The sequence below is a fragment of the Sylvia atricapilla genome, chromosome 3 (assembly GCF_009819655.1).
Source record: "Sylvia atricapilla isolate bSylAtr1 chromosome 3, bSylAtr1.pri, whole genome shotgun sequence".
NCBI lineage: Eukaryota > Metazoa > Chordata > Aves > Passeriformes > Sylviidae > Sylvia > Sylvia atricapilla.
The window spans coordinates 58,091,178-58,115,691 of NC_089142.1; the positions used below are offsets into that span (position 1 = coordinate 58,091,178).

Sequence of the window (24,514 nt, forward strand, 5' to 3'; positions counted from 1 at the left end):
CCCTTGATCACCTATGTGTGTTACCTTGTCATAAAAGAAGATTAAGTTTGAAAAACAGGACTTTCATGAAACCATGCTATCTGTGACAGATGACTGTAAAATCTTCAGGGGTTTTTCAATAACTCCCAGAATAAACTTCCCAAAAATCTTACCCTAAATGTCTGTATTCATTAGTTTGGTTTGATGAAATTGGCTTAAGCACAAATGGGTCTGTATGTTCAGGAGCTGCTTTTTTCTTTCACTGGGCCCTGAACTGTGCATTGTCAGTACAAGTTCAAGTGCAAGGGACTGCGGAGGCTCTCTTCCTAGGGATTTTTGGGACAAAAACAAGGAGCTGCAGATAAACCTTATTTGCTGGGGAAGACACTCAAGCATTTTTACAAGCAGGTGTCAGATTTTCCCAAGTGCCTCATTCCTTCTCTGCTGCCCATCGTGTTTTTGGATTTGGCACCCCTGCCTAGTCTTTTTTTTCTGTATTCTTGCAGGCAGCTGGCACAGAGTTTCTTGGAGATGGCCTGGTGGTATCTGTTTGGGAAAATGTTTTTGTCTCTTCTCTTAGCTGTTTCAAAAGGTCTGCATTCACTTTGATGAACTTCAAAGCACTACTTTAAGTAGTCTTTTATTTCACCAAGGTTTATTTTCCTGTGGCTTAGAGCCCTCAGATTTCTTTGTTATGACCACATGTGGCTGTACCAGTGTTTTGTTTCAAAAGTTCGTTTTGAAATGCAGTATTCTCCTTAAAGTAACCTTTTGAGAGCTCATTCTAAAGAAATGTAGTTTGCAACGTTAGATTTGTTTTGGTTGGAATTTTTGAAACAATGGTATCTAAATTATAATGTTGCATTTTGCAATCAGCATTCCTAGTTAACAATTTTTGAGAGTGATGCAAAATGAGAAAATATAAGTATTTCAAGCATTTTTCTTAAAAATGTCTTGTTTAAGGTTGGTAATTGAAAGATTTTTCAAGGAATTTATTGAACCTTTGGATAATTGGTTAAGCAATGTGTGCATCCTTAATATTTGGAAAGAGGGCTTGCCCAAGGATAAAAGGATCACATGAGCACTTAGAAGTCCTATAAAGGCACAGTAAAGTAAGATTTATGACTGATTCCTGTGTTTTTGCTGGTACTTACCTTTGAAATAGTTTGGAGGTGAGTGTAAGAATCTGACAGGACTTCCTGAAATACCTTTTTCCAATTTATTGAGTGCACTTAACCTTTTCCTTTCAGATGGTTGGATTGTGCTAGTTTATCTGAGCATTAAAAAAAGAAAAAAAAGTATCCTGGTGTCTGGGTAATTTTGGAAAAGGTTTACTAGAGTGAAACCTGGAGAAAATACTTCTTCTGGATGTGTTATGAAAGGATAAACTCCAGCCTTTTCACAAAAGCCATATTATAATTCTAAGACTCTTATAAGAAATGCAGGGGTGCAATTTCTAGTAGAGTCCTTGAGGGATAGAATAACTTTAATAGAGACGACTGGGAATTTCTAAAAGCGTGAAAGCTGTACAGGATGTACATGAGATTGTTAGCTGAAGCTGGCCTTTTGGTTTGTTAATGCTTTCAGGTTTTCAGTCCTTTTATTCTTCAGATTGTTTGCACTCAAGTGAGACAGCCAAAGTGCATGCTTCCAGAGTGTTTGCCTGCTGAGCACTCCACTTTGGCACACTTGTGGGCACAGCTGATTGCCACACTCAGGGCCCTGTTGCTCCTGTCTCCAGAGCCACACAGCCACACAGGAACTTGGTATTGCTGCCAGAAAATCATATCTTGTGCAGCTCCCAGGGACACTTTGTCAGCAGCTTTTTCATCAAATTTGGCATGCTTTGAGACAGTGGAATGAGATTCTTCAGATTATATGACTCTTCACGCAGCAGAGTCTGGGGCTGAGAGATGGTGTCAGGGACAGATCGTGCCCAGGCAAAACTGCACTTGGCAGGAGGTAGAAATGGGCAGAAAAACCCTAAGCAATTTGACCAGTCATTATTTTATATCCTAGGGAATTGGATCAAATTTATTTACCACTGATGTTGTTCCTTAAAGAATAGAGGGATCATCTAACGGGCAGGGATTCAAAAGATACACAAACAAAATAATTTGCAGAGATTTTACTCCACAGATTAGACACTACCATTAATTTTTAAATAGCCAAAAGTTATCTGCCAGTTATTTTTGGTAGCAGAGGTCTACAAATGGGTCACTTGAAATGTGAGTTTGTAAGAGAACATTTTTCTAGTGCTGCTTACCACAACAAAATCCAAAACATTAAATATTTCTCAAATTCTAAGGATTGATGCAGTACCTGGCCTTTGGGAAGGAGAACACTAATGAACAAGTACAATGACCGGAGAATTACTAAATAGAGAAAAGGAAGTCAGAATAAGAAAAAGTCTAAGTGAAAGAGAAGATCATAAGTAAAATACAAGTCAACAGAGAAATCTTTTGCAGAAAAGGCAGATTTTATTCTGTGAACAGAAAAACACATGAACAGGTGAATATGCTGTTTTAAGAGAGACTGGCAAGGCGTCTTTCAGATTTTTATGCTCACTAAGGGGCAAGCAAAGTCCTTATGAGGAGAATTAAAAAGGAAACTCTGAAAAAAAGGATGGAGGCAGAGTACATGGTGTGGCAGGAAAGGGAAGGGAAAATGTGCACCAAGACAGATGCATCTGAATTATTTTCCAGGATAACTGGAAATAGCTGAGGGAAAATTAGCTTTATTTCCAGCAGAGGACTTGGGCTGGCCATGAGGTAGTGAAGCAGCAAACTGTTCACAGAGAGAGGCTTAATAATTGGAAATATCATAAGGGCAAGTTAAAACAAGTTCCTGTGGGGCAGGTCATGATATACAGTCTTTCAAGTCATGCTCTGTCCATTTTTAGTGGAAGCAGACTACAAAATTTCTGTGGGTCTGTTGATGTTTCTTACTCATGTCAAGGCTGCAGGGCAGTTTGGCTGCTGGTAGAGATCTCAACAATTTCTCCTCCTGCTTAACAAGGCAGAATAGTACCTATGGACGTGTCTTTTATTCTTTGTACTAATTATATACCTTTTTTCTTTATAAATATGCATCGCAGGCAAAGAAAAGTTTTGGTGTTTGAACATGCTTCTGAATTTTTTTTAAAATTCAATATTTCTGCAAATGGAAATCCCACTGGAAATATTTTTTTCCTTGAAAATTGAAGGAGAGAAATTTTCTTGTCTGAACTTTTTCTTTGGAGAAACTAGGTTTCTGTGGTGATTTAAGTAGTCTCCAAAATATTAATAGGAAAATAATGTTTTCTCTTATTTAAGAAGTTAAATTCTGGCATAAAATATTATGGCATTTATCACACATTATAGCTTGCATGGCATCTCTTAACTGGTTCTTCTAAGATGTATTTCTGGCCTTCATTTTATCCCATGGGTAAAATGTCCTGGTACACAAAACCTCAGGATATGAGGAGTGGTAACTCTGAAGGCTTGTCTTCTAAGAGGAGCAGACCCACTCCAGAGGAGAAAAGACAGAATTAAAAATCACATAAAGTAAGGCCCTATACATAAATGACATTTCAGAGCCTTACAGGTATTACAAAGAAATTCTTGTGATTTTTTTTTAATTTATGTTTTTTTAATTCTAGTAGGGCTGACTTGAAAAACTTCACAGTTTGTCTGATTGATAGTTGATAGCACTTGCAGTAGGATTGCAAAAATTTTAAATTCAGCCTTGGTAAAAATATATATAGTTATGTCCTTTTATGATTAACAAGTTATATGAGGTAAAGAGATGGTAATACTAAGGTCTCTCAAATCTTCTTTAGTTACAAATATCAGTATGTGCTTGTGCAACTTCTGGGTCAAGTCACAGGGAAAAAAGGATTATATATAAATATTACAGAAGCTAAATAATCATGGCAGACTGGGTTGCTGGGGTACAGAGGGAGGCAGAAGAGTGGAGCCATCCTGCCCAGGACATGAGGAAAATGAGTAGTGAGAGAGAGAGGACAGCTTTGGATGAAATGCCTGCAGGGAATGTGGGCATGTGGGAAGTAGCCAGGCAGAGTCAGGCCAGGCACCAGAGGTGGGAAGTTTGTCCTTTCTAGACAGGGAGATGAGGCTGGAAGGGAAAGCCCAGAGGTGGAGATGAGTGTAAGAATGGGACAAGTGGGACTGGGTGGGTCAAATGAGAGCAGTACACGATGAACATCCAGCAGAGGTTCCCACTGGCAGCACTGGCATCAGCCTCTGTGTGTCAGAGCTTTTACTTCTAAAACAGAGTAGAAGAAAGGACTTACGGTGTCACTTCATACAACAGTTAGTGGGTGCCACTGGTATCCTTCTGCTGCTGCTGAATGAGTGATCTGTCATCCCATGCTGCATTAACCCAAGTGAGGGTCCACCAAAGTGGCCCTGCTCTGCTGTCTGTGACTCTGTGAGGCAGAAAGGTAACATTTTGTTTTTTCTAGATGTCCTCTTTAGAAGGTGAGAAGCTACATGCCAAAAAGCTATTATTTACAAACTTTTAATTTTATTAAGCCCAAGATAAGGTGATCTGTGCAAATCTGATTTGGTTCCTTTGTGATTATTATTATAATTATTTCCATGTTTATGAAGTGGGCTGCCGTTCCAATATATGAAAAAGATCATCCATGGAATGCATCATACCTCTATAGTGGAATATGTCACTGTAAATTCTCTACTCACTTTTACCAAGGCTGGTAACTAAAAAAGGAAAGAGGCAAGAATTATTATGTGGAAGCAGCTGATTTTCTGGCCTTCAGAGCTAAGTTTCTCTCTAATACTGCCACAAATGCTTCTGTAAAGTTCAGAAGTCATTTAAATCAAACTCTTCACAAGCATTCTGGTGTTGTATTGTAATTTTTGTGCAGAATGGAAGTCCTACAGTCTGATTCACATAAGTGTTGAACATTTGCTCTTTCAATCGCGGACAAGAAAAGTAGCACTCTGAGCATTCAAAACCTATTTGATGGTGAGTACTTAAAAACTCAGGTTGCCCATAACTCAGTATATACTTTTGACCTTAATCTCTCCTGGTCTCATTTTTTATTCTTTCAGCTCAGAAGAGTATTGGAAAAATACATTCATTAGGACCTGCCAGCTGCTAAATTACTGTAGTGGCATGGAAATACTGGGAGGAAATTAATTCTGAATTTGGACAATGTGCTGATAGTAAGGCACCAGACACTGAGCAGTCATGGAAAAAAACCCTCCCAGACAGAGTAGCTGCACATTTAATAAATTCTTTTTTATTTGCTGTGCTGATGAGCTGTTGCCCTTTGAAAAATACGGTCACATAATTAAAGATAACATACATATAAACATGAGAGATAAATGAAGGTTTGAGTAGGATTTGCAAGATGCAGTTCAACCATTCTGTGTTTAAAATCTCAATATTTTTTAAAGGTATACTCATATGAAGAATGTGTGTGGGTGTTTTTGCATTCACCTTATGTACAGAAAGAAATTATTAAACTTCTCTGCATAAGGAAAAAACCCAACCCAAACCAGAGAATTACTATTGCTTCAAAACTATTTCAATTCTGGGCTATTCCATAAAGCACAGCTACACCACCGTTCTTTACTTAAGAATTATGAAAATGACCCTGTAAGTGAGCTGTAGTTTAGATTGCAACAGCACTGAGAAACAGAATGAAAGAGAATCAATTTCTCAGTATTTATTTGAAAGACTTTTTTTGGTATGAATTTAATTTTCAGACCTATAGAACTGACAGGTAGATTGAGCTCTTTCCTATTTCAAACCTGTCCCTCACTCCCCTGCTATTCTCAAGAAGAACTTCCAAATTTTTCAGAAAGCCGGGCAAACTTCTATGACGTCAAGGGAATCTGCTGCAAAATTATTAGCTGATGTGTACAAGCCATAGAAAACTAATTCAAGGACTGGAAGTATGGGAGAGGGAAGTATTGAAAATATTTCAATTCAGGTATTAGATGCATGAACAAATAGTCTGGGCTCCTTTACCCTCCCATCAGTAGAACTTCCAGAAAATGTGGCTTGAGATGTTGTGGACCACTCAGTGACAGTGTATAAGCACATTTCTCTAGACTTTAATGCAGTCAGCAAATATTAGTCATAGATCTGAGAATAAAATTAAATTTGCCAAAACTGAAGCTTTAAGGGACTGAAAGAATGTGCAAATTTATACTGACTTTACTAGATAGTTCTAAAGGGCATTTTGCTGCACACATGGAGTGGCATAGCTTTGGCATATCCAAATGTAGCATTTCAATCACTCATTTTAAAATTAACTAGAGGTAGGAATGAAGGAAGATGATAAAACTAATGCCAAAGGAAATGTTTAATCTCATGTCAAATAAGAAGTTTTGATGACCCAAGAAGACAAGATTTTGTTTTCATTCTGCCAGAGCTTTTACTCAACACTACTGTTTCTTGGTCAATAATAAGATATTTTACATAAGTTTTTAAATTTAGGTTGTCAAATCAAATTATATTTTATTTTAGTTCTAAAGAAAGCATTTCAATGTCCTCTGCTACAGAATACATTTTCTGATACACTGTGAAATACTGTCAGCCTTTAAAGAGTATTTTATTATTCAACTTTATATTAATTTAATTTTTATATATTTCTCTTTTGTCAGTTCTATTTTTTCTTTTTTCTGCAGTGAGGCCGGTAAGTTTTCAGCTGTTTTCCTTGTTATTTTTCTTATTTGGCCTTCACATATCTCTTCTGTTGTTTTAAAAGTATTTTTAAAGTTCTTCATGTCATCCCTCCTCATTCTTTTACACCAGTGTTTCTTTACGTCATCAATTCACTACATCAACTTGGAGTTTCTATGCAAGTAGTCCAGTTGAGGTGTCCCTGCACTTACCCTAAATGATAAGCAGGATACGAGCAAAAGTCATGAAATTAATGAGAAGTGACCAGAGGAGCATTTCTCTGTCAGGATGGCCTCCTCCTGTCTTGTCTAGGTGTCAGACGAGCTGCTGTGCAGCTGTGCTCTGGTGGTCTTTCTGGTTAAAGTCTGTATTTCCCTTGACAGAAAGACTTGTGAAGGCATAGGTAGTTGTCAGGGCTGTGGGAAAGGGAAGAGAAGGAGCTAGCCATGCTAGAGGTATGAATTAAAGGAAGCTCTTCCTCATCCTATAGCTTCTTTTCAACCAGGAGTGTCAAACTTTCACAGCTATGTTTGTCCCATACAGAAACTGTTGGTGAACTTGAATGTCATGTTTAGTGAGGCACTAAGCTGGAAGGGACATCATTGTTATCTAAGGGAAATGCTTATTACTCTTGGTTTTGATGCTACACCCATTGCACCCATTGATCATCAGGGAATAAGCTGAGGATAGTGGGGCAAGAAAGCCCTGCATGTATTTTAGTGACCTGAACAAAGAAAGCCAGGGCATGGTACAAAGATCAGCATGATGGCTCTTCACTGCTGAATAGCTTCACGCTCCCAGTCAGGGTTTGGCCAGGTTAAGTGGCCCTCTCACTGTGTCAGAAGCTATGCAAGAGTTCTCTTATGATGTTATAGACAAAACCAACCTGTTTTGGGGAGGAAGAGAATTTAGTTTTGTGTGCTGCATGTGCTTAGAGCCATGGACTGGGAATCACTGACAATCAGGTCTCAGGGTGAGACCCGATCTTCATCACCAGTGGAGTATGAGCCAAGGAGCAATGCCAGTTTCTGCTCCCATTGCTGGAGCTCACCTTCATGGCTGTAGCCTGTCTTGTGCCAACACTTGCTTGGCATGTGGTCGTGTCCCAAAGTTCCATCATACCTAATATTCTGTGATTCTGTCCATTTGAGATACAAGCTCATGTGAGGCTTTATCTCTCCATCGTTAAGTTGTTCTCAGCTTAGTTACAGCCCCAGAACTTTTTGGATATTTTTTTAAGCAAATACTTCCATTTGGATGACAAATGATTTTTTTCAGATTCATTTGAGTTACTCTTTTAGAGTACAGTTTTGAGGTCCTTAATGTATTTGGCAATTTTCTCTTTATTTATGTACTTGGTCAATCCGATTGCAGTACTTTTCCTTGGGATATCTTGTAAATGTTTTCAAGCAATTAGCTCTGTTCAAACAATATTTAATAAATATTTTGCCCCATACAGAAGTTCACATTGTAACAGCAGATTAATTTCATATGGAATGGCAGAATGGTGTTATTATAAGTCCAATGTGTGGAAAAGCATTTATACTAGACCTTGAATGCTTTTGAAATGACCATTAGTTTTGAGGCATCTTACCCTGGGAAATTTCATCCATTCTAGTAAGAAAGACTCAGCAGCTGCAGATTAAAATTACATGTTTGAAAATAAATTCAGAAAAGTAGAATTTCTCAAGGTGTCTTTTTAAACGATTTATATAATTTCCCCTATAAGCCCTCCTACAATGAAGCCTCTTTGTTTCAGGTAAAGCTGGGGTTGTGAATAAATTTGGCCTTATCTCACTGTTGTATGGATTGTGTACTTTGGACTATCCTGAATTCATTCTGCCTGCCAGTTAGATTCTCTTGATGTAAAAAACCTGAGTTTAGATTATAAAACTGTAATTGTCTCATGCACACTTCCTTTTTACTTTGCAGTCAATATAAGATTAACAATCTCTTATTCAGATCTGTAGATGATGAATGAATGTATAAAGCAGAAGTGTCTTTTTTCCTTACACACTCATCAAAGTGTGAAACATGAAAGGGAGTGTGGAAAACAAGTTTGTTCTGCTCTGTAGGCTCCAAACATTTTCCATTTTATGTTTACTGTGTTATTACATTTGGAAAGTGTGGTAAATCCTGGTTTGGTTTTTTTTTTTTCAATTTTAATCTGTTCTATTTTTATGCAGGCCTTGGTGAGAGGGCTTTATCTGGGCATTTCTTTCTTTGTGATTTGTGGGTTTTTTGGTAAACATGGCAAGATCTGGGTTTTTTTAGTTTTGCTATTGTTTGCATAGGTTACAAAGGGAATTGCAGAAAAGGTTCTGCTCTTGGTTTTTGGGAATAGTAGTATTGGCAAAGTCATTAAGCTAGATTGTTGTACTATGTCATTAAGTACTATACTAGTACTATATTAAGTACTATGTACTAGTCATTAAGTCATTGTTGTACTATGTTCTCCAGAAGACCAGCCCTTGAAACCTAACTGAAAACTGGATGAAGAGTGAACTGTTATTTTTTTTTGTCAGGGCACAGCATCAGTGGTCTGTGATGTACACTAACTAACAGCTGGTTTATGGATGAAATCTGATACATCATTTTGATTTAGCAATCTCTACTATTGGGATCCTCTTTTCACAAAAAGTTTCTCTCCTCACCTCCTCTAATAATTACTGGATCTAATCTATTACCAGCTTTTATTTCCACTGCATAAATGGAAAAAATGTTATTTTTGGGGAATATGAGGCTAGGGGTATTTTAGTGTACTTCCCACTGTGGTTCATCAAAGCCTGATTGTGATGACTCTGCAAGGCCAGACTGCAAAACCTTGCTCAAAGGCTGCTGGAGTGGAACTGATTCTGAGGAGGGGAAGCAGCAAGGTCATCCTTAGGTTCCTTTTGCTTTGTGAAAGCCTGTGTTAACAGATTTACAGTGCTCTCTCATGTTGCAAGTTTGTGTGCAGGAAGGCCCCAGTCAGGTTTGACAGGGATGGGCATTGCAAGCAGCAGGTGTGAGCAGCAGCACAGCTTCCCTGTGATCCCTGGGAGCACAGACCCTGGAAGTGCTGCAGGGAACAAGTCCTCTCCTTGCTTCTTCCTGCAGAATCTCTTTTCCTGGGGGAAAGGGATGGACAGGACCTGTGGGACAGACTCTACACAAGCATGAAAAGATACCTGTCTTTACTGCATCTTCCTTCTTAGTGTTTTCATGCAGCTTATTTTCTTTGGAGTGAACATATTTTTCATAAAATACGAAATTTAATATTCAATATTTTATGAAAATAAGTATGAATATTTTCTTATTTAATAAAAAATATTTTTAAAATTTGTTCTACATTGGAAAAAGCTTTTGTTTGTTTGTTTGTTTGCTTCAGGTAATTTTTGAGCAATTTTTTATTTTTCTTAAGTATAACTTCAATAAAAATGTGTTTGTGAACCCAGGCTTGATCTGGAAAAGGATGAATGTTCTGAAAAGATGAACATTTAATTTATCTGGACTGATAGATCAGTCAATAATTTTTAATACTTCTTAATTTTGGTTTTACCTATGAAAGGGTTTTCTTTTGTATCCAATTGGATACAAAACTAGGATTGCTTTAGTAAATGTGCAATGTTGTAAAACTGCTACACACCTGCAAAAATATGTAATTGTTTTGAAACTTGAAATTTTTTTCTCATACTGTTTTTTAAAGTGCGAAGTTCTATTTTCTTTGTATTTCTTACAGATATAAAAATAATTTTGGGAACCTTATCTTCTATAACATGCACATTTTTATCAATTTTTTTAAAAAGGATCAAAAATTATGTATATCAATGCAGTCATCATGAACACCTAATGGATTGCTATTAAAGTTATATTGACAGTTATCAGATTGCTTGCTGGATTACTTCAAATTTTTGAAACATTCTTGTGGTTATGTGCACCTAATAGTTTGTATTTTAAAGAAGCCACAACATGGTTTATTTAAAATTATACTGACAGAGGTGATAAAGCTGCAGACATATGAGAATAGGGTGGAGAAGATAAGAAAGAACAGCTTTGATCTGTGCTCAATAGAGGAAAAAAAAAGAAGTCAATTAAATGAGGCACTGGGATAAGGCAAAGTCAATGGAAGGTTCAAGACCTTGAGAAGAACAAAAAATATTAGCTGGGGTTGTGGGCTGGAAAAGGTAAAGGATATTTATATGTACAATGTAGGTGTTGTATCCACAATTATTGATTAATTATACTGATCTGGTACATTTGAAATTTTTAGTTTTTTGCATGATAACATCTAAAATATTCAAGAACTTTTTTCCCTGCCTAGTTTCATAGAATCATGTCGTCAATTGTGACATTCTCCAATTTTCCTGTCTCACTAAAAAAACGGAGATGTGTCATGTTAGCACTTTACCCTTTACAATTCTTCACTTCTGCACAAGTTCAAAGCAAAAGAAAAAGGTTATTTAACTGTATGTTCAAAATCAGCTGATGTATAAGTCTTGGCAAAGAACATTGCATTGGGTTTAAAAATTGCAGTTTTCCTGAATGATACCAGTAGCAGTTTCTGCTAGGTTGGTAATGTCTCATGTTCCTCTAATAACTGGTATATTTTCATTGAAAAGCTTTGAATTAATATCATATTTGGGGACAGAATTATATATATAAAGTCTTGAGGGGATGGTTGGCAGAGCATGTGAGAGTGTCCAAGTGCGTTTGGATGGTAGAAGGCAATGGAGAGGTACTGCAGCAGGAGATGTCAGGGGACTTTGGCTAGATGACATATTAAAGCATACCTAAAGAAATCAGAAAGCTGCTGGGGAGTAGGCTTGGAGCAGGAAGGTGTGGTTGGTGCCAGATATCTTGGCTCATCAAAGCACAGCCAGTTTTGCTGTGCTCAAGAAGGGAATAAGGGAAAATCAGGCATATTGGAAGAAATCTGAAAGAGTCTCTTAGGCTCAAAACCAGGATTTGTTTGTTTGAGAAGATGCTGAGACTCTGGGGAGATAAAAGCCACCTGTTTACTAATCAGCAATTAAAGCATGCATGTAAATGAATAATTGCTATAAACAGTAGGATTCTTCATGCTTTAGCTTGTCTGGTGCTGTCACGCCCCATGGTATTTGTCTCCTGGACAATTTTTAGTGCAGACTCTTACTGGAAAGCATGTTTTGCAAGAACTGTTTGCCTTCCAGGGGCAATCCCAGAGTTCACTGGTGGTTCCCTTGGCAATTTCACATCCTCTCAGCTTTGTGTTTTGCACCTGCAGCAGCTACCCATAATAACCTCTTCCCAGGTTCAGTGGATGTGAATTCATTGCCATTTACAGATAGGTCTGTTTGGTTTTCACCTGCACAGCATCCTGCACATGCTGGTCACGTGCATGTCTAGTACATGTGTGGTAATGTCTGTGTCACTGAGGCAAAAGTTCTCCAGCAACAATCTTTAGTACCCTTCTTTTTGTCATGCTAAAACAGCCTCTTAATTTTTATGGTGGTATTATGATATTGTAATATAAGTGGTATTGTAATGAGAAAAGGCACTTTTTAATGCAGCATTAGATCTTGACAAGTGAAGGAAAGCTTACATCTCTAATTCAGCAATAACACTTGAAAGCAGCTTGGTTAATAATTTAGGTGTATATAATATAATAATTTAAGTTAATAATTAAACTAACTCAAGTGCAGTCATAAGGGATTTTTGATTCAGATTCTCAGCCTAGCTTCTGATATTGCAGTTATGCTGAAACCTTTGGATGGGAGCAGGTACACAAAATAGTGCTGTTATTTTTGGTATTTCTTTGTATTGTTAAAAAATTGGTTAATTTATCAAATAGCTTTTTTTTATTTTTCAAGGTACAATGCCTAATACCTTCAGGCTGATTTATAAGAAATCACCCTGTATCTTATTAATTCTGCCACTTTCCAACTAGGAGACAGGGCAGTAGGTAATTTTTTGATTATTATTTTTGTCTATCGGTCGTTTTCAAGCAAAGAGGACTTCATTCTTACAACCTGAAGCAGCTGATGGAAATTGACCTCCCTGAAAGAACTATGCTTGTTTTTTTCTGTATTTTTTTGTTTTGTTTTCTTTCTCCTTCCAACAGACCGAGCTCGGATAACAGGCGCCACAGCATCCGGGAGAGGATGTCCAGCACCAACGAGAAGGGGAGCCTGTCCATGGAGTCGGCCAAGGAGACGCGGTACTGCGCCGTCTGCAACGACTACGCCTCAGGGTACCACTACGGTGTCTGGTCTTGTGAGGGCTGCAAGGCCTTCTTCAAAAGGAGTATTCAAGGTAACAAACTGCTCGAGTGAGTCACCTTCACTCTTTACTCTGGAGGAAACTGAAGGTAATGGAGGTTCCAGCCTGAGTCCGGGACAATGACATTTATTGGGTTTTCATTAGCAGTTGTGCTCTCCCACACAGTTTTAGCTCTGTCCTAGGTGAATACTTTTAGCAGGTGTAAAATATGTTGTTATTTAGTCCAACATTAATGGGGAAAAGCAAAGCTTTTCTTTATCATGCTTGCTTTTAGATAAATCTGACCATGGTGGTAGTGAGAAATTTAATTTAAAAATCCATATTGGATCAAGGTGATCACTCTTTCAGGCTGTGCATATCTCTCCCCTTATCCAAGGCAATTTTTTTGAGAATTCCCTGTCAGATGATTGATTCCAGCTGATTGATTTAATAATCTTAATTTAGTGCTCAATTAGCCAGATGGTTCAGTCGAAATCTCAGTTCCTTAAAGATGCTAGATGTCTTTTGAGAGCCAGTAGTAAAAAGGAATGTTTCCTTGATGAAATATTATTTGTGTCTGTCAACAGAGCAGGGCTTAGAACTGTACACAGAATGGTATCATTCACAGTCTTGTTGTGGTTAAAAAGGCTAGTAGAGTAAAGGGCATCTAACAAAAACACTGTTAATTACAGTGACAGAGATAATTCTTTATTTAAATGCCTGTCACTTTGTGGAAGAGATGCTTTTTTTTTTTTCCCTCAACATCTCTTAAAATGAGTAAGAAGTAATTGTAATTCTGCTGAAAATACAGGTACTGTTCAGTATCTAAGTTTTAGAGAAGAAAATGAAACAGATTTCTTCCTTTTAAACAGAAAACTAGTAAAGTGCTGTGCTTTATTTAGGTTTCTATATTTATTAAATCTCCAGGTGATACATAGGCACAAAAATTTCTGTTGCCTGTTTTACTGAAGTAAACATAGTGTGAAATACTTTTACATCATTTCACAAGGTGTGATTATTGCCTGTTTTGTTGCATGACTAGCACTGAGGTGAGTCAAATAGCACTTCCATCATTCAGCTCAGAATTTTTCCCTCCCTTGAAGAGAAAAAGTGAAAGAATTACTGAGGGGTAGACATTGATGGAATTATTTGAATGACAATGATTATTTAATAGTTACTCATATTTCTGTTCGTCCAGACACACTGAAATTATTTTTAAAAGAGTGAGTGGTTAGAGCCAGAGGTCAGTAATAAGCAACACTGAAGGATGAAATGCTTTTTTTCTTCACATTAGAGTCATTTACTTTACTTTAACCTGAGATGTCAGGAGAACAGCTCCCTTATTGTGTATTTGTTATTTTTCCTTTTCAGTTCCTCTGAACCAGTCAGAATTATTCTTAGACTTTTGAAATTATGTCCTTGTGTTTGAATTGACCTAAGTCAAAACAAAGTGGAAATTGAAATAGACTTAAGCAAAAGTAAGAGTAATTGTGCAGCAAAGATCTTTGTGTATGGCCATTGTGGAAGAAGAAATGAATCCGTTTCATTGAGCTTCTGCTGTCAGCACTTGGTGGTTTTGCCCTGGCCTCCACATGGGGCAAATGTTGTGGTCCACCACACTGGATCCCTTTTCTGTTTGTGCTACACTAAAGGCTAGTTAGTAAATTTGCTTCTTGCTATGTATATGTATATATAAGGTAATTTTTAAGTAGATAAGCTTTTAAATCTTAAAACGTTATCTTCCAGGATCCCATAAAATGTCTTTGATGATCTCTAAGTCATGTTTGCTCTAATTTAAGCTCCTTGTTTCTTGCCCTATCCCCTGTGGGCATGAAGAACGCTTATTACAACAACCTTTTACATAGTTGAAGACTGTTATCATATCTTTTCTCAGTCTTTTCTTTTTTAGACTAAACAAACCATGTTCTTTCAGTAGAACATGCTTTCTAGACTTCTGATCCTATTTGCTAAGCTTCTCTGTACTTTCTCCAGTTGATCCACCTCTTTTGTGATTAAGTTATAGTAAAAAATTACATCCACAAGTATAAAGGAAATAATTCAAGAATATGAGTACTTATTTTTCTTACCCTTTGTGATCAAATGACTACAATTCATTTGATCACAAAGGGTAAGAAAAATCTTCTGACCTTCTAATGCCATAGCTACCCAGTCTTAATGAACTAAGGCAATTTTTAAATTTTCTACTGGATTTGGAAGAGACCTCTATTTCAGCAATTACATGTTCTCATTGAAGCTGTGTCCAATTTATGAAAATAATTTTTAGATTGAGAATAGATGCAAAAACATGCGTTTGCCTTGCACATGATAATAATTTTAAATATGCTGTGATCAGATAGCTAAGAATGAATGCTACTTACGTGCAAGTATATTTATAGAAGAATATGTGGACTAAATATTTTTGTATATATTTTTGATTTATTCTATATACTGCACTGTATATATGCTCTGCATTCCTAAAATAAATGGGGAAAAATACCTGTGAATCATATGATCAAACACTGTTGAGGTTCACAGTAGTTTTTTGTACAAACAAAATTAAACTAAAATGCTTTAAGCAAAGATTTTTGTTGTTTCAGCAAAGGTAACTATGCTATTTTGTTCTTTGCTAACCTGTATTTCTCAGTACATATATAGATGCAGCAATGATAATTTCTGCACTTGTCGTCAGAGATTTCGTAGGAGAATTGCTGTAATGAACCATGATGTTTCTGTTAGATTGCATACAAAGATTCTACATTGTTCTTAGTAGAACCGCAGGAAAAAGTAAGGACAGACATGAACAAGGTGTCTGTGGTAATGAATTACCTCTGTTATTCTCAGTGATATCTGAGGTATCTATATCAACCTGTGTAAGTATATACTGAAATTTTATGAAAACCCACATCTGCATTGGAACTTACCTGAGGTGATGATAGATAGCTCCACTTTTATCCACGGGATCTGGAATGTTCCTGGTAATATTTTGTGCGATTAAAATGCTAAAAGTGTTTTTCTTTGTTGTCAAATAGTTAAAGCTTAAGAGGTAACCTGAATTAGAAACTGTCTCAATATGCACAAGTTTTCAGTTTTGTTTAAACAACAGATGGTTTGTGGAAAACCTGAACTGCCTCCTGAAACTGCCTGTGTCAGTCTATTTTTTTAGTTTATGTCCCAGAAGTGACTTAGGATCTCGTTTTGAGAAACCCTAGTGCAGAGTGATATTAATGTACAATCTTTCATGGGAAAGAAAAGTCACAGGACACCAAAAATGCCACGTTGCTTGATAATAGAAGAGGGCTTTTCTCCTCACCCAGCATATGTAGCCTTCAGAAGTGTACTTGGTTGAGGGGCTTGATTTCAGAAGCATAACAAGGAGCCCCACCACAGCACACTGTAATTCTCTCCTAAAACATTTATGAATTTTAAGACCAACAAGGGCCATTAGATCAGTAATTCTGTTCTTCTCTCAATATAAACTTTATATGCTATCCATCTTCAAAGCCCAGTAATTTTTTTTTGAAGATGTCCAGGTTCAAGATGCCCATAGGTTCAAGTGTTTTCTTAAAATGATGGCTTATTCTAATGATTTATCCTCCCATATGCTAAAAATTTAGCAAATTAATGTGTACTAATCAAAGTTATGTGTCTTACTTTGGTATTATGTCACTTTTATGAACCAGTCTTAGTAACAAACATCTTTCTCCTGTGGAAAGTTCTTAAAAATTAGGTCATGAAGTCATCAAATCACCGTGATTATCTTAAGTGAACTAAAATGTTTCAGTCGCCTGCTGTATATCTTTCTGTCTTCTGAATCCATTATCTTTGCACCTTTACTCATTCCCCCACACCCATAACAGCCTCTCTAAAATTTGGATGTCAGAATTGGATGATGTATTTCAACATGAGCCTTACAAGTGCCATTTACAAATTAAAAATCCCCTTGTGACTCACACATTCTTTCCCCTTTCCAATTCCCTTGGTTTTTGGATAGTCACCAAGCCCTATGAGACAAGAGGGAGTTACTCACACCACCTCTGACAAGCATCCAGCAAATGCCTACATATAGGTGTCTGCAAACCCCCAGAGGGAGCACAAGGGATTCCGAACAAACGGAGGGTAAATCCTTACATTAGAGGATATCTTGATCCCAAAATTGCTCAAGCATTTCAGAAATCCCCAAATCTATTTCCCCTTCATATTCCCTTCTGATGTTTTTCAGGTGCATCTTCTCTGCTTTTGTTCACAACCTTTTTCATGTCTGGGATATTTCACATATAGTCAGTTAAACATTACTCCATGATGGGAGGCATTATCAGAACAGGTTGGCTTCTGAGAATGCATGAATAGCTGAGGAATTCCAGAGGCCTGCCCTTAATGTCTTGATCAGAGATATAATGGTCTCCAAAGTACAGGAATTCTTGAAGCTGGGAAGTATTTTGCTTGTGTGACTTGAACCTGAATTTTAATTAGCAGTTGTGCCTTCTGACCACCAAGTAGGAGTGTTTTGGCAGTAGACTTTGAGTGTTATCAATGGTTTTTATTTGACAGCGATAGAGCTGTACTTTGTTGAAAGTATATAATGTTGAGAGGGGTGGTAATGTGTACATATTTTCATCTTTGAGAGAATTTTACTGGTAAAACATGATAGTAAGTGAGTGTTTAAGTAATGGTGAAGTGCAGCAATTGCAATAATTGCAGTTTGGGAGGTTTCTGAGATTTTTCCTTTTATTTTCCATTCTTGTCTTCTGTTTTGATGATATTTTTGTAATCTGTTTTATAACAGCTCATATCCTGCAGCCAAGAAGGCAGTAACTTCCTAATAAGACTGCTTGTACAGTGGCACTTTGAGCTGTCAGCCAAACTACAGAACATGAACTCCAGTGAGACTAGCAGAGTTAATCACAGCCATTCAACAGGGAACTGCAGATGGGCATCTGGCCTCAGGGTGGAAAACACATGGTTCCAGTTGGAGATGGCTGTTGAAAGTTTGAAGGCTGGAAAAGGTGGATTTGGAAAGTCTGCCAGGGTGTAGCTGTCACTGAGACTGCTCTAACTGCTGGTGGTCAGCCAGGTTCCTCTGAAACTTCTTTTGATTTATTTTTGTGCATTTAGTAGTTTTTCTCTAGTGTCCCTTGAGGTAAACACATGCTCTGATTGCATTCTCTAACATATCTTTTTAATTTCAGCCGTGTAATTTATGGTGATCTTGTTTCAGAAATTTGAGTGCTATTGAAAGGCAAGAGCCAATACCTCTTTTTGCTACTAAGGCAATTTTGAATGTGGTACTTTTCTAGCAAATTTTGAGTGCTGCATTCAGCATGGATGTGATAGTGGCTTGAGATGTTTGTATCCAGGATACCTCCTCATTTTTCAAGGCCTAAGCAAATCATAGGGCTGCAGTGGACTTTGAGCTCTAGTTCATCTTTCTGTCCTGTGATAGGATCAACTTCTACCAATTCCTTATATATGTTTATTGAACTAGTTCTTAAAACCTGTAGCTTGATCCAATGTTTTAGTCTCCTTATCTTTGAAGGCTACTAGGAAATTTGAGTCTTGCTGACTGCAGGTTAAGGTCAGCACTTATTTTCCTGCAAATCATGCCACCAAAAAAATTGTTCTCTTTCTTTCTACAACAACCTTTAAAGCATGGAAATTTGCTATCACATTTGAAAAAAAATGACTCTTGAAAAAAAACCCTGAAGAAACAAGGTTTATTCAACATTTTCTCATAGGTCTTGTTTTCTTAACTTCTAATCTTTTACTGCTCTGATTTGGAGGTTCTCCACTTCTCAGTGTTTTCTTTCTTTTCCTGAAGCATGATTTCCTTCAATATGATGTTTCACAAGTACTAAACAGAGCAATGGGGTTACCTTACAAGCCCTTCCATCACACAGTATTTGTCTATATCCATCACACTGTAATGTTTGCCTTATTTACAAAAACATTATACTCTTCACTCATAATTAATGAGTGATGCAGAATAAATTCAAACGTACTTTTCTGGAGAAGAAACCGTTTCTTTTCCTTATTGTTTCATGCATCTGATCGCTCCTATTTTAATGCAGAGACTTCTACCAGTTCTTTGTACTTTGTGCTTTTATGCTGTTTTTTCCCGTGTGCTACCTCCAGTGTGCCAAGATAATTTGGAATTCTTATTCTGTACCCTCCTGCCATTTATTTCAGTCTGGCTAGCACAGTAGTCTGGCCTTTCCTCTGTTCTTCTAACACATATAAATGTCATCTACAAATGAATAACAATTAATAAAAGAAATACTCCAGATCACTACCCATTTGTGAGGAAAACGCAACGTATTACTGGATTCGGGACAGACACTATGGAGCCTTATTCAATATCAGCTTCCATTGTAACAGTGAACTCTGATGGTTCTGCCCTGAGACTGATTTTCTGAAATCATCTGAACTATATTTTCCTAGCTGACATACGATGTGTCAATCTAGGCAAAATTCAAAACATTTCTGAAGTTGTGCAACACACATTGCCAGAGAGTAGAGAACTGACTCTTATCTGATTTTATAAACGGTCATTTGTTTTCCCTCGGCCTAATCCAAGGTTCTTCCCACTTCTTAGATAGAATTCCTGGCTTTAAGAAGCTGTTCTTAGTGTATCCTATATTATCACCTTTAATGCTGTCTTACGTCCTCTGGAATATGACTGTTGTGCAATATCAAGCAACATCAACAAAAAATAAAACATTATTGCATGTTTCAACTGTTCAGTGAATACTTCATCTGAAAACTCACATTATTCCTAGCTCAGAACTGAGCCTGTCAGCAATTCAAAATATTCAGATGAGAAAAAAAAGCACTTTACATTTAAAAACTACAAAAGAGCATGCCATTTTTGTCCTGCAGGAAAGTGTTAACCTGTTTCACTTGCTTTTAGAGAGTTTGACAGATAACACAGCCACTCCCACTCTAAAAATATGCAGGACAAGAGACTAAGATACCTTGGTTGACCCTTCTGATTATAAAATGGATGACTCTTTATACTATAGAGCATGGATGATGTTATGGTATGAGGGAGCAAACCAAGGATCATAGATACATATCAGTTAATTAAAGAAGAATATATCTAGGTTGTACTTTGCAGGAGAAAGTGGTACACAGGCAGAAAATGGTTTCGTTTTTGGTCAAAATACTGGTCTCAATGAGTAGTATAACAATTTAGCAAGCCAACTGTTTCCTGTAGAGGTTTCAGTTTTACAGACTTCAATGCAGAAAATTCATTGTGCTTAGAAATGCCCATGTCCACTGCATGCTCCATGTGGTAATAAAGGATTTATTGCTCCCCTCCTTCTGCCAGTAAAATAAAAATCTTGGAAATATTTAATTATATTTAATGTATAAATTAATATTCAAAAGGAATAATGTTTTAAATGTTTTAAATGTTTTAAAACATTTAAATATTAAATAATATTTGAAACCCCAACTAATCCCTTCCTGGAGTACTGTGAGGATAAATATAGTACAGGTCCTTGAAAAATGTATGCTAGCAGGAGCCATTCAGGTACTGAAAATCCAAATCTGATGTTACACCTGGAATAAAAACAGAGAGTTAGATTATTTCTTTTCTTCAATAACATTTGATAGTATTTTGAATGCACAAGAGTAATTTGCAATTTTTTTTTTTTGCTTCCTAGGCTCTTTATAATAGTTGTGGGAGCTTCCTTTAGTAGAATTCTACCCCTTCTCATTCTGGCTCAAATAAACTGGAGAGCTAAAAATACAAGAGTTTCATTCAAAGTCTATGGGAATAAGATGGCCATGACATGCCTATAACTCTCTCTGAAAATGCTTTTTGTCTCTGGAGGGATCATATTGAGATGGTTGTGAGTAATACATTGTGGGAGTTTTTCCCTTTAACACAGCTGTTGTTTTAATCATGTGCCAAGGACTTAAAACAATTGTGATTTATCAGCTAGGGAAGCAGAAACTCGATGTCATACTCCTTGCCAGATTTTGTAAGATTGGATCAGTATTTTTATCTATTTTTATTTGTCATGAGGAAAAAATATACTTTCTATTTTGTTGCCTTGTCTAAAATTAGAAAAATTGGATCAGGGTAAAAGTAGACTTTGCACATGATATCATAATCCTGAAATAGTAGATGAAACACCAAATTAATTTTTAAGATAAGGCCAATAATAAAAACTTCAAAATTATTTGCTTGAGTAGAAAATACAATTTTATAATTATACATTTAAAAAGTAAAATAGGGGCTTTTTTTAATATATTGCCCTTTCTCTATATGTTCTCTATAAGTTTCCTTCTATAAGTTAATGCATTATTGTACTGGTGAGATGGCAGCAGGCTTGGTACCGTCATGCAGTGCCCATTCTCCTTTTTTCTTCATTTTCCTGTTAGTATGTGGAAAGGTTAAAGAAAAGGTCAGTATCATAATCTTTTGGCTGGAATTATGCAACCCCTGTGAGCAGTTAGAGTTGTACATAAGTGAAGACAAGGAGATTCCATGAGAAGGCAAACTCAGCCTGTGAGCTCCATGGCACAGCTGAAGGACATAGCATGGAGTATATAAATTTTAACCTCTCCTCCTTTCCCATTCTTTAGTGGTTCTGTGATTGATGTGTGTCAATGCTCTGAGGCACATGGTGTGATTGTTGGGACTGTTCTGTGCAGGGCCAGGAGGTGGACTTGATGATCCTTGCAGGTCCCTTTTCTAACTCAGGATATTTCATAATCTTTCCTTCTGGGGTATGCAGAAAAAGAGGACTTCGTCACTGGATGCAAATGAAGTGTGTTTTACAGCCTTTTAGACCATTTTCCTTACTGTTACTTTACTAATGTCTTGCTTGTTTAAAACCAGAAAGAAGATTAATCTTCCCAGCAGTGCTGAGTAGTTGCTAAGAGAACCCAAATTCCAAATCCAAAGACCTTGTCTGAGAGTAATTAAGCTGTGGATTTGACTATCTGTGCTTATAAAGGATTTAGACATAACCTGTTCTTCTGTGAAGCTGTTAGGAAAAAGTGTGATTTTAAAATCAATCCGTGCAGTTTTATTGGGGCACTTTAACTTAAAAGTGGTGTTATTTTTTATTTTAAATTCAAAATTTGTTTTTTACTGGGTTAGCCTATGTAATGTCCAAGTGTTTTTCTTTTCTTTTTTTCTTCTTTTTGTTTGTAATATAATTTTTTCCAAGGTTTTGCTTTTCATCTCCAGTCTCGCTTGGTACCTTAAAGTGTGGATAAAGTCTACAGTTTAGCTTTCCTTTCTTTCCTTTCATCCTAACTGACTGGTATGAAAATTCTGTTGATTTCACTGTCAGATCATAGAAGGATCTGGTGCTTCCAGAGGTAATGGTTAAGCTGGTAGCTGCCTTATTCAGATAGATAAAGAATAATTTAAGAATTACGTGACATGAGGATTGAAAATGAAAGTATAATTAAAGGAAAAATGCGCAGTAGTAGAAGGATAATAACTGAATAATCAATTCAACTACCTCAGTTTAGGCATCCTTATCCTCTTCCCCTCTGCTGTTGGACATTATTGTGCAGAGTGTCACATGAGAAAAGGGTCTGATTTTTGCAGCCCATTCTGGAGACACCTTAGTATACAAGTGCTATAATATACTTAATTTCTACATACTTAATTGTATTTTTACTGTTCTAAAATGTGCAATTCATGAGTTTTCATAAAAAAAAGAGACAATCCCTCCCTAACCTCTTCCAATAGGTCCCTTAAACTCTTCCCTGGTAGCTCATGACAGTGCAAGTTACACATATGGGGAATTAAAGCTAGGGGATCCACCCTATTAAATTCACTGCCTTGAATTTTGTGCAGGTTATCTGATAATTTATTTTTTAAAAGCCTCAGTAATATCGCAGAGTCCAAGTGGTGTATGCTTCCCTCTACAAGTAGCAATGATCACTGAAGGCATTTTTCCTCTTGGTATTCCTGTAATACCAGCTCTCAAGTAGCCTAAAATTACCCTGTCTTCTACCATTCACCATGCTTTGGATATCATGAAAACAAAGGGCAGGGCAGCTGGGAACCTATTGTTGTGTCCCACTTTCATGTTGACAATTCCTGCCAGTGAGAAATCCCCGGTAATGGGTCAGATTGGTTGGAATCAACTTTGCTGAGAGATATGCATTAAGCATTAGGTAAAAGGCAGAATAGTTAAAAGACAATTCACATACATCAAGGTTATACTATTTCACTTTAAAGTAAAACTTGCTTTTTACATATTATTTATTCCTTAATTGTGTTTTCCTGCCTTTTTCTCTTCCATGCTCTCCTAGAGCTTAGACTCTCCTAGTCTGTCTGTGCCTTGCAAAGGAAACTTCTTTTTTCACTTCCAGCAACTAATACTTGAAATCAGATAGTGTTGTGGAGAAGCAGGAAAAAATCCTGCCTTCCTTCTTCCCTTTGTTTCTTTCTTCTTTCCTGATTAAATTCATAATGATTTTTACTGTATACTCAAATTACCAAACATTTTTTTCTGGTTGCATACATGCTATCCCATCTCTTGAAGGCATGTTGGTTAGAGTAAAACAAAAATTATGATAAATAATAAATGCACTATTTTTTCCTAGATTTACAGGAAATATGAAAGGCTAAATAATGATACTCAAAATCTGAAGAAGCATGGCCATCACACACAGATGTTTCTGGTTTTTAGCAGCCAGCTAAAATAGCCAGCTTATTCTGTGAAGTCAATCAAGTGTTTTGAGTGAACAGTGTGTTGTCTAAGGTGCAGATCATGTGCATGAAAGCACACTAATTATGCTAATATTTAAATGGTAAATTCATCATGAAACTGTTCGAAAGGAAAAAAAAATGAATGTAGGAACAGTAGCTCTATTACAAATAGGAGTATTTCATGTACTATTCTATAAGCCAAGTGTTTATTTCCAAACACTTGTGGTTTACACAAGTAAATACAGATTCATAGCCAAGGAGAAGGTTATCACTCACATAAGCATAGCAAAAACAGGATAGCTGCCCTGATGATATTGATTACACTTGATTTTTCATTTTTGCATGTAGTCACTTCTGTCACTTCTTTTTTAACCTTTGAACACTATGAATGTCAGCCAGTCCAGCAAAGATAGTAAGCATGATTTCAGCTTTGACCTAAGTGAGATTTACCTGCTTATTTTAGAGATCTCTAAATGGTGTCCTGAATTATTTGCTGATTTCAAAGCCTGCACTGCTTTACCATGTGCATTTACCTTTTAACTTCACCAGGAATAAGAATAGTTATCCTTTCAAAGTATTTCTTTGTTTTTAAAAGGAGCAATTTAAATTTTCCATCTTTGTCTCATGGTATTTCCAAAGCTGGTTAATGAAACAATGCAGGTGATTGAAGTCAGGTGCTACACTCTTTCACTGCTGCTTAGTGTGACTCACTATAAGTGCACTTTCTTAAAAATACAGCTTTCTTTTTCTGCTCCTTTTCCCTGTAGATACTGCATATGTGGTTCAGGCTGTTTCCTTTCTGACTTGATGTTTTTTGTTTCCTTATATGTGAAAGGTTTCAAATCAGATATAGAACAGTCTGAATCCTACCAGAGGAACTGAAAATTAGTGTTCTCTCCTGCTGGCTTGAGATGGTGGTTCAGTTGTACCTTTTTACCATGGTGCTGGAGCAAAACAAGTGGAAACAGATTTTTCCAG

The 24,514-nt window shown here is 36.8% G+C and overlaps 1 protein-coding gene across 1 annotated transcript in view; it reads left to right on the top strand.

Annotated features, from left to right (window-relative positions):
* Positions 1 to 24,514, top strand: part of ESR1 (estrogen receptor 1) — a 158,848-nt gene that overhangs the window by 73,490 nt on the left and 60,844 nt on the right. Inside the window, 1 exon segment of the mRNA XM_066315490.1 lies at positions 12,719 to 12,909. Coding sequence (XP_066171587.1) covers positions 12,719 to 12,909 — 191 coding nt within the window.